This window comes from Siphateles boraxobius, unplaced genomic scaffold, assembly GCF_051911475.1.
Source record: "Siphateles boraxobius isolate OS27281-9 unplaced genomic scaffold, OSU_SipBor_1 86, whole genome shotgun sequence".
Classification (NCBI taxonomy): Eukaryota; Metazoa; Chordata; class Actinopteri; order Cypriniformes; family Leuciscidae; genus Siphateles; species Siphateles boraxobius.
Genome location: NW_027509215.1, coordinates 9405182 through 9416337, shown reverse-complemented (window position 1 = coordinate 9416337; position 11156 = coordinate 9405182). Strand labels below are relative to the sequence as shown.

General features: G+C 37.3%; 1 protein-coding gene across 1 annotated transcript in view; it reads right to left on the bottom strand.

The window, feature by feature from the left end:
- Positions 1–7409: 7409 nt before the first annotated feature.
- Positions 7410–11156, bottom strand: part of upf1 (UPF1 RNA helicase and ATPase) — a 39804-nt gene continuing 36057 nt past the window's right edge. Inside the window, exons 23-24 of the mRNA XM_077222116.1 lie at positions 10479–10601; positions 7410–9745 (exon numbers count right to left, since the gene is read on the bottom strand). Of these exons, the coding sequence (XP_077078231.1) occupies positions 10482–10601 (120 nt within the window). The 3' untranslated portion in view covers positions 7410–9745; positions 10479–10481. The remainder of the gene's footprint in view (positions 9746–10478; positions 10602–11156) is intronic.

The window sequence follows — 11156 nt, the reverse complement described above, 5'->3', positions numbered from 1 at the left end:
AGAATCACAGGTAGCGAAAAATGTATTAATTTAAACAATGTAATAATTTAATGCAGAAACAATGAGCTCATTGAAGTAATGAATACTTGTTTGTTAACAAATGATTATGACATTTAGAAAATGTAGCATTAGTGCATGTCGATTCAGAGTTAAGTGACGACTGGATTCTAGACTTAACTGATAGATCTCAAGTGGTTAGGGTTAATGACCTTTTGTCAAAATCAATGTCCACCAGCATTGGCGCCCCCCAGGGGTGTGTTTTATACTCATTTTATACCAATGACTGTTTTTCTCACCATGGGACATAATGGTTTTTCTCACCATGACTCAGTCAAAATTTTTACATTTGCAGACGATACCACTTTGGTAGGCCTCATTACTAACGATGACGAATCGGCCTACAGAACAGAAGTGTCCTTGCTGGCTGAGTGGTGCACAATTAACAACTTGTCCCTTAACTTCTCTAAAACTAAGGAGATGGTTGTTGATTTTAGGAGCAAAAACATTAAGTCGCTCCCCTGGCCATCAAGGACAAAACTGTAGAGTAGTTGGTAGGGGTGGGCGATACTGCAAAATTCGGTATCGATCCGATAGCAAGTAAATACAGGGCCAGTATCGCCGATATCGATACCATACTTTTTAATTTTAAAAGTATGCACTTGAACTTACATGCACTTTCCTGTGCTAAAGCAGTGTGTCATGATTTATGAGGTGAATGCATCATCAATATGCTAAATCTGAATACGTTTTCATGACCACTAAATATTTTGTGATTTGTGCTCTCAACTCGCCTGTAATTAATCAGTGACTTTTACCAAACTACCCTAATTATAGTAAATGCACTATTGTACACTAGCCTACAGTTCAAAAGTTTGGGGGCTGTAAGATTTGTAATTCTCTTCGCCTTTATTTGATCAAAAATACAGTAAAAACTGAAACATCAGCATCATTACTCCAGTCTTCACGATCCTTCGTGATGAGAATTCATTTTAATATGCTGATTTGCTGCTCAAGAAACATTTCTTATTATCAATGTTGAAAACAGTTTCATGTTTTTGTGGAAACCATGATACATTTTATGCAAAATTATTTGATGAACAATGTTGAAAGAACAGCATTTATATGAATTTTTTTTTAACTAGTGTAAAACCCTTGACTGTCACTTTCGATCCTTGTAGAATAAAAATATTAATTTCATTAAACAAATCTTACTGACATAACCATTTTTAACCGTTATGTAGACTTTTAATTGGTTTATTGCGAAAAAACTCTCGATTGTTTCTCTGTCATCAAGGCTTCGTTTCCCAAACGCACTGTGACAGAAGCAGTGTTGGGGAAAGTTACTTTTAAAAGTAATGCATTACAATATTGCGTTACTCCCCAAAAAAGTAACTAAGTACGTTACTTAGTTACTTTTTATGGAAAGTAATGCGTTACATTACTTTTGCGTTACTTTTTCTCACCTGCATGGGCTTATTTGTTTGTTTTTTAATAACAGCTAAAACAATCTATTTTTGCCAATTGTTAAGGCCCTTTCACATCAAAAGTTAAATGAATAAGCCTAAGGCTGAAGGAAATGCATATTTACTACTGTACAGTAGAGGGCGCCGCTCAAACAAACCTTTCAGCTGCTGCTGTTCTTGATTAAATAACAATAGGATACAGGAGAAGGAAGTTCAACACTCTTATTTCTAAACCTAATCTAAAGTCATTTTTGCTTATTAGTATGGTTGAATTAGATCATTGTAGGTCAGCAGCAAACACATTGGTTAATAAACTGAGATTAAATACATAAAGTATATTTGTGTAATTTAACATAGTTAATTATAAAACTTTTGCACAACATTCTGAGATTGCATTTGACTGTTTTTATTCATTTTGGGGAATACTGAATGTTTTTGTGCAAGTGAGATGAGTAAATGCATGTTCAATGCAAATACACACAACACCTCACTTTATTTCTCTCAACATGGGGACAGGAGAGCTGTCAGTCAATAAATGTGAAAAAGTAACTAGCGTTACTTATTTGAAAAAGTAACTCAGATATTTTGTTGTAAATTGCAAAAGTAATGCGTTACTTTACTAGTTACTTGAAAAAGTAATCTGATTACGTAACTCAAGTTACTTTTAATAAGTTACCCCCAACACTGGACAGAAGCACCAGCATCGAACGCTCTCTGGGATTGATTGGTTTCATCTTGTATCCAGATGACTAGGAGAAATAGTTGTACCAGAGCCCGTCTCCGTCTACCCTTATTAGACATTCCCTGGTTCTACCCTACACAATTATTCGCTAACATTCGCGTATTTTTCAACTTAGACGTTTTTTACACACTGAATTGCGTTCTAAATTAATAAAAATTACTGGTAAAAAAACACACATTTGGATCGATATTTTAATGTGAGGATCGATCCTTTTCGATACCACGTCAGTATCGATACTTCAGGATCGAAGTTTCAGGTTCCTTGGGACCATTACATCCTCCAGTCTCAAATGGAGCCTTAATGTCAGCCAGATAGTTAAAAAAGCTCAGCAGCAACTTTTCTTTTTGAGACAACTTAGGAAATTTAAAGTGTCCAAGGCGGGAATGCTTCACTTTTTTTATGGGTGGTGATGGTGCAGTGGATAAGACACATGCCTTTGGTCTGAGAGACCCGGGTTCGAATCCACTGTGAGACACCAATGTGTCTCTGAGCAAGACACTTAACCCCTAGTTGCTCCAGAGGCGTGCGACCTCTGAAATATAGCAATTGTAAGTTGCTTTGGATAAAAGCGTCAGCTAAATGTAAAATGTTCACTTTTACAGGGCTGTGATTGAGAGCATTGTCACTTTCTCGATCACTGTGTGGTGGCGTAGCTGCTCGGCGGAGGATAAGTCTGCATTGAACAGGGTAGTTAGCACTGCATCGAGAATAATTGGGATGGACCTCCCTAAGATCTGTGACATTTATAACAATCCGTCTACTCAAAACTGGTCTGAAAATACTCAAGGATTCATTACACCCTGCTAATTCCCTTTTCATCCCTCTACCATCAGCCAGAAGGTTAGGAAGCATAAGATCCAGAACCACCCGTTTTCCTAATAGTACTTACCCGCAGGCTGTGAGGGCTCTCAACTCACAACAACAATCTCTATCTACTTTACTTATACAGACACAGCTATGCTCTCCTTCTTCTTAGGGTCCCCAAACGCACTAGTCTGATTAATTTTATTACTATTTATTAGCAGTTATCTAAGTATTTGTTCTCTGTTTTTATGTTTTTATTGTACATGTTATGTTGCATTGTCCTGTGAGAGCCAATTCACCAAAATGAATTCCAGGCGATGTGGGTCGTTCTGGCAAAATAAAGACTTGAACTTGAACTTGGATCCTGGCGTAGTTTCCTTAAGGAATCCAGGAAGGTTAAAGTTGAGATGTTGTCGCTCAGAGACAAAAACAATAAGTGTCGTCGGAGGAAAAAATGCACGAGAGACGAGAGCTGGGGCCTGTTTCAGAAAGGAGGTTAAGTAAAAACTCTGAGTATGTTAACCCTGAAATGAGGGAAACTCTTGGTTTTCCGTTTCAGAATGAGAGGTGTGTGAAACCCAAGAAAGCGGAGTAAGTCAAGCCCGTTTCTGAAAGAGAGGTAACTTATACTTAGTTACCATGGTAACTTACTCTGTGAACCTAACCTGGTCGGGAGCCGGTTTTCTTCGGTAAACCCAGAGTTTTTCTTAGGTGTAGTAAATGCATCTTGATTTAAGAATTTTTTGATATTTTGACTGGACTGTATATCATCATCGGGGATGCAGAGCACATTAGAAAGGCCGCTGTATCAGAGCAAACGAATAATTAGGATTTCCTTTAGGATTTCCAGTGTGGTTGGATGCATTGATGACACACATATTCCCATCATCGCTCCTTCCGAAAATGAAACAGATTACTGTATGGATGCCAGATGGAAGGGTAGAGAATAGAGATATATGCCGTAACTGTTAAATAAACGCTATTCACAATTTATTTGGTCACTTCTATTTCCTACAAATACAAAAGCAACAGTAGGCCTAATTATTTTTCCTGTTGGATTTGACAATTCTTCCAGTATTGTGTATCTCCGCTTCATCTGTCAGCGGGGGTGCAGGTCCTCCACCTTCTTGCTGTTGGCGGAGGAGAACTCAAATGTTCATTTAATTTCATTAGCCTAATTCAAAAATGTAACAGGTTGGATTAGAGAACATTTAATTATGTGAAAAGAGCATTATACTACATGGAAACAGCAGTGGCACATTGGAATGTATATTTATTTAATATGTCAAATGTTTGTAAAGTCATGTAGCCTAAAGCCATGAACTTTTTATGCTTAATCATTTAAAATATCAAATTATGGTTTTATTGTTCAATATTGTTCAACTTTAGTTGCTGCCACGTTCATTTAAAAAAAAAAAATTATGCCTGTGGGATACCATGAAAATAAGTATTAGTTCAATAACTTACCTTTCTGACAGTTTTCACCTAATAATATAACAGTGATTAAGAATTATACTTGACTCGGATGAATTGCCATGGGGAATCGTAGTTTCAGAGCTCCATTGATCAGGGCTTTTCACAGTCATGGTGCACGCGCTTAACTTAACGAGTCAACCTACTCAGAGTTGATTTAACTAACACAATTCAGCTGTTCTGAAACCGAAAACTCAGAGTTTCCCATCTCAGGGTAAATCAACTCAGAGTTCAAGTTTAACTAAGAGTTGATTCACACTCATCCGCATACCGATTGAGTGAGAAAAAGCAAACAAAAACATTCAACTCTGGTCATAAACCGAAAGGGAAATAAAAGTAAGTGCTTATCTCTTCTCACCTGTCACATCTATTACGGACTCTCTACGCACATGCGCAGTTCTCATTGTAGCCCTACCTCGAATTACCGTAAATGCACAAAAGTGACCACTACAACCTGTTGGCTCTGCTGGGGGTCAAGGAGAAGGTCTGTGAGGGATTTGAGGTGTATAAAGATATATAGAAATAAAGGACAGGTGTAATAACATTTACATATATATTTACCTTTCGTTAGATGTAACACCAGGCTGAGGTGGTATAAAGATAAATAGAAATAAAGGACAGGCATGACGACATAGTTGCATATAAATTAGTGCTGGGCAACGATTAATCGCATCCAAAATAAAAGTTTGTGTTTACATAATATATGTGTGTGTGCTGTGTATAATTATAAATTCACACGTATGCATGTAGGTATACTGTATTTTATATATAGCCTAAACACATTTTTCTTAAATATATACATGCATGTGTGCATTTATATATACAAAATAATTATACTCAGTATACACACATATTATGTAAACAAACTTTTATACACAGTACACACACATATTATAAATAAACTGTTATTTTGGATGCGATCAATAGTTGCACACCACTAATATATATATATATATTGCCTTTCGTTAGGATTTTTAAAATTTGAAAATAAATTTATTTACTGGCATGCTCTTACACAAATCACTTAGAAAAAAGTTTTAGCACAGTAGGTTTAATGGGTGATTGATACAGCAAGGAGATTCTGCAATTAATGCAAATTATTTACTTTAGAAGAAAAATATTAGCTTTAAAGCAAATATTGTATGTTCTTACAGTAATTTAATTTTAGGATTTAACATTCCTTCATCAAGGCTAATAAACATCATTAAAATATTAATTTCGTATGATATTTGCATCGAGTAAAACCTTGTCTCCTTTTCAGTTAAGCTAAACAGAGCAATATGAAAGCTTGTTGCCGCCACAGAATAGAAAATAAAACAGGTAAATGTGACTTTTTATCTCACTATTCTGACTTTCATCACAGGATGAAATTCCGAGGAAAATAAGTCGAGTCTTTTTTCCCTTAGAATTGGACTTTATAACTTGCAACCGCCGTTTTCTCTCTCACAATTCTGAGAAAAGTTATCAGTTGGCTATAAAATGTTTTATTCTGTGGCGGAAACAAGCTTCCATAGAGCACAGACACAATGCTCACACGAATTCTACTTCCTTACTATATAATTATATAGAAAACACCAGTGGTAAAAGTAAAAAAAGTCTATATTTAAAGAGCTTATTTGTAGAATTCAGAAACCCTGATTAGCGACACTGTTGGTCGTTAAGTGAACTGCAGCAGCTCTCGTGCTCAGTTGTAGTAAAATAGCCTACAAGAGACTGAACGTGACTTCAAGGCCCTGATATTTTCACGGCGAAGTTATTTTTTTGTTCTTCGCTTATAAGTTCAAAAAGAAGAAGCAGCGGGAAATACCTTTGCATCGATGATCCAACATTCAGACGCCGTCCACAAAAATATGTAAATCCTCTCAATAAGCAGCCATTAATAAAGCATCTGATCTGGATATGTTTACATGAGCTCTGCGATTCACCGGCATCATGTAAACAGATGAGCTAATTAAAATTACACTGTTATGATAGTTTGATTATTAAAGGTGCAATGTGTAATATTTCTGAGGATCTATTGACAGAAATGCAATATAAGATCCATAACTATGTTTTCAGTGGTGTATAAAGACCTTGCATAATGAACCGTTATGTTTTTATTACCTTAGAATGAGACATTTATATCTCCATAACCGCGGGCGCCGCCTTCTGTGGAGGTCGACATATTATGTGGTCATGTTTCTAGCGTAGCCGACAGCGAATACACAGCGCTACAGAGCGCGTTTCCTCACTACCTTGAAAGAGACGTTTTCAGTGGTGTATAAATGCCTTACTTAATTAACCGTTATATTTGTATTACCTTAGAATGAGCAGTTTCTGTCTGATTCTGTCGGGTTCCCGATCATTGAAATGCGCCGACATGTTTCTACAAACGCGTTTCGTTACTATGTTGCTCTTCGTGCAAGGAAGCAAGCTTAGTTCAGCGAATAAAACACTGACACAATACTATTTGCAATAACATATAGTTTTACTGAATAATTAAGCATAATTTCTTAATTTATCCTTGTAAGGAAACCTCATTGCTGAACTGCTACTCTCTGCGGTCTCAGACGATGACATATTTTCCTGTCGGCCACCGTAACTTTTGTTGGTTGCAATTCGTAACCTCACCACTAGATGCCGCTAAAAATCACACACTGCACCTTTAAGTATATTTGAAGGAAAGAATGGCTTTCAGGAGCACGCAAACGTCATATCCTTTTGATTTTCGCGGCAAAAACGCCCCGAGTCCTTTACATAAACATCAGTCTGGCATTCATAGTCAACCTAGAAAGTTGGGGAAGGTCTCGTTTTTAAGTTTCGTTACATGTTGTTCACACATTGGCAATAAAAAAAGCGATTAATAACGAATTCTTACATATAGCACCTTTAAGTTTCATTGTAGATCATAGCTACACAATTAAGACAAGGAAGCAACGAGACCTGCATTGGGTGAAAGAAAGCAACATTTATTTGTAAAGTTACAAGTACATACTGTGGGGGTGAAAACTCTTTCCACAAAACAAAATCCTGAATTATACTTAATATCCTGATATTTTTTCCAATGTCCCTCTTCAATGCAAGTTAATTTATTGTACATTTCGATCAAATCTGATATCTGAATGAAATTTTTTGCAGCGGATCCTCTCAGGCATGATCTCTTCTTCATCCCTTGTCATAACCAGAATATATCATTATGGATCACCTTGGCTTGAATATCTCATTGTCATTGGCAACCATTTGGCTCATGTTATATCAAATCTGAGCATTGTTATTTACATTTGAAGTATGAAAACAAAACTGTTTTAAGGAATTTTAGAGAACGAGTTAACTCTAAAAGGTGAGGTTAACATGGAAAAGACGGAATATCAGTCGCATACGTCAAAATGTCTGTTACAACATTTTTGCAACGTTGGTTATGAATGAATCATGATTGTCTTGTGGGCAAAGAAAAAGTAAAGCAAAACGGTGCATACGTGAGCTTAAAATGAATCTGTGCTTGATGCTATAAAATGCAAGTGGTGATATTCTAAGTAATATTAAACAGTCAAAAGTGTTTGCAAATATGGAGTAACAGCAAGGTATAAACACTCCAAAGTAAAAGTACAAAGTTGAGGCGACTGGCATCGGTCAGAACAGATGTTAAAAAGCTGCCTTAAAACTCTGAATGGGTCCGTGGAAACCAAATAAAGTTGAGCAATTTCCACACAGAGAGGTTACGAGAAATTCACGTCAGATCATACAAATAAAAATGAGCTTCTAAGAAGGGGGAGGAAAAAAAAGCAAATAAGCAACTAGAACAGGGGGAAAACAAAGCAAAACTACAATCTATCACTAATAATAATAATAATAATGAGGAAGGGCAGTCTGGAAACACACATACATACACACACCTCTGGTTGGCGATTACCGCCGCTCTCATTGACATCATCATCAAGCAAGAGAGCACGGCGGCGCCTCTTACGGTCAGACACAAAAACAGCGAGAATCTCACCTGTCTGTCCTTCGCATGGGTCTCCGGTCTCCTTCTGCTCTCTCTGAGGTGCAACTGCTCATTTTCACCTTTAACTAAAGCGATTTGGGCGCAACAATATTATGATGGCGTCCTGATTGGACAGAATAGAAGTGGGAGGGGTTTACTGTGATTGACACTTGTCTCATAATAAATCACATTTCAGCACTGATGATCTCACACACTGAAGTTTCTAACCCTTGGAAACCTGATTGTGACTTTTTTTTTTTTTTTTTTGACTGACCAAGGCAAGATTCCTGTTGGTTTTGATTGATTTTTTTTTTGTAGCAAGGTAAGAGATTTAAGAAGCCACATCTAAATCAAACAGGCTAATCGAGCGGTTCTACTTCACTGTTTTTATTCTAGTTGAACAAAAAAGCATTTTTTAAAAGAGGTAAATAAGAAAGGATAGATCCGTCGGGCCCCTTCCGCGTCAGCTCTGCAGAGACCAAACATTTAAAAAGAAAAGAGAAAGCCTTTTCTACCCCTTTTGCTTTCGCAAAATCACCTAGCAAAGAGCGGCTAAGATGTGACGGGCCTTCGGATACACGGCACCTCTCACCCTCCTTCTTCAGGCGGAAAACTTTCCTCAAAGTTGAATCGTCCTTCAGAGTGCCCTAGCACCTTTCGTTGCTCGGGGAAAACGCGAAATTAAACGCAAAAACACTCGTCCGTTCTCTCAAAGATGTTCGGTGGTAGAACCTGAACGTCAGATCTCAACTTTGAGGGGAACACTATTTTCCCCAAAATCAGCTGCTTGAAAAGCGTTTATAATTACTTTAAATACGTCACCCCCTCTCTCAGCTCGTGGAGACGACAGAGCAAGCGTGGTTTTTGCAGGTAAGTTTTAAGAGAACTTCATCTTTACTCCTCCTCTGTTGGCAGGGCAAGGCCTGAGGCTGACGTCGACAGCCAGGCGAGAGAGAGAGGAGGCCGGGAAGGGTCCCTGCGCTCCAGGAGCCTCCTCCACGTTGCGGAGTTGCAGATCGAAGATCTCGTGTTTCGTCTCCTCCTAACACCGCGTCTCCCCTCTCCTTCCCCGTCCTCAACGAATGGTGGATGTAATCCGCCACTCACACGTTCTCTTTCGTCCTGTCCAGCTTTACTCCCCTCCTGTGATTGGTTTGATTCTCTCCTGTTGCTCTCACACCATGGTGCTTCAGTTGTAACAGTGGTAAACGGGCATCCATGTTTGTTCTTTTTTTATATTTACCCATATTTAAAATGCTGATGAACTAAGCTCAGCACAGGCCTAGCTCCTGTTCCAACAACCTGCGGACACAGGCAGAGAAACGCATGTTTTATTACACGCAAAATGGAATTGTTTTATAAAATAAAAATCATTTTAAATTGCTCAAATATCATTTTAAAAGTGAGACAATAATAATACTGTGGTGTGCTGGAGTGGTAACAATGTCTGTCTGATTCATGTGTAGACAAAAACCAGCACATAATATGAATTATAATGGGGTTTTTGGTGTCTAGGTCATCCAGGCATCTATAACACCAACCAGACGAGTCAATTAATGTGATAATGTTAAAGTTTGGCGTTGCTAAGATTTTATTGTTTTTGAAAGAAGTCTCTTATGCTCACCAATGCTGCATATATTTGATGAAAAATAACCAATATTTAAAATAGCCGTTTTCTATTGTAATACATGTTAAAATGTAATTTATTCATGTGATGCAAAGCTGAATTTTCAGCATCATTACTCCAGTATTCAGTGTCACATGATCCTTCAAAAATCAGTATAATATAATTTGCTGCTCAAGTAACTGATACATTTTTTTCAGGATCCTTTGATGAATAGAAAGTTCAAAAGAACAGCGTTTATTTGAAATAGAAACTTTTGTAACATTATAAATGCCTTTAATGTCACTTCTTTTGATCTATTTAATGCATCCTTGCTGAATAAAAGTATTAATTTCTCTCTCTCTCTCCCAAACTATTAAATGGTAGTGTATGTGTGGTCTTCTAAGATGTGTGTGTGTGTGTGTGTCTTACACTCTAGTACTGTGAGAGTCCAGTCACTCCTCCGTGCTGATAAGCCCGTTCGCCCTGGTAGGTTGAATCCTGGGAGAGCGCCACATCCATCTGGGATTTGAACTCATCACCCAGGTAGCTGTCCTGTTTCACACAAAAGACCCACACAACTTTAACACAGATTCAAATGTATTGCAATATATATAGTTCTGAAATATATATATATTTTTTAGTTGCCTGTAAAACCACCTCATTCAAAAGTAAAAACTTTTTTTTGCGATATATGGGAGTTTTTGCGGAATTGACGTGTTTCTATTGGGTGTATTTTCAATTCGCAATTTGAAGGGTAAAGGAAACGCATCTATTTATGATTTGGGCAATAATAGATCATGTCCCTTTTAAAAATAATCATAAAGACATTTTGCACTACATACTGTTTAAGAGGTTACGTATACAATTTGACAGGGATCTTGAAAAGACTTTGTCTTTGTGAATATATTCATGGCTTAAGGAGCCTGTGACAACATTTAAGATAATTTAGCTCTGAAATATACTAAAGAATGGTAAAATGCTGTCAGACATGGTTCCAAAACTTTAAAAGGCACCTAATATGCTTTTTTATGGTGGTGTGACATAATTTAGAACAAAATCTGGCCAAAATCCGGCGCAAAAGCCCCTATTGCAATGCATTACTTTTAA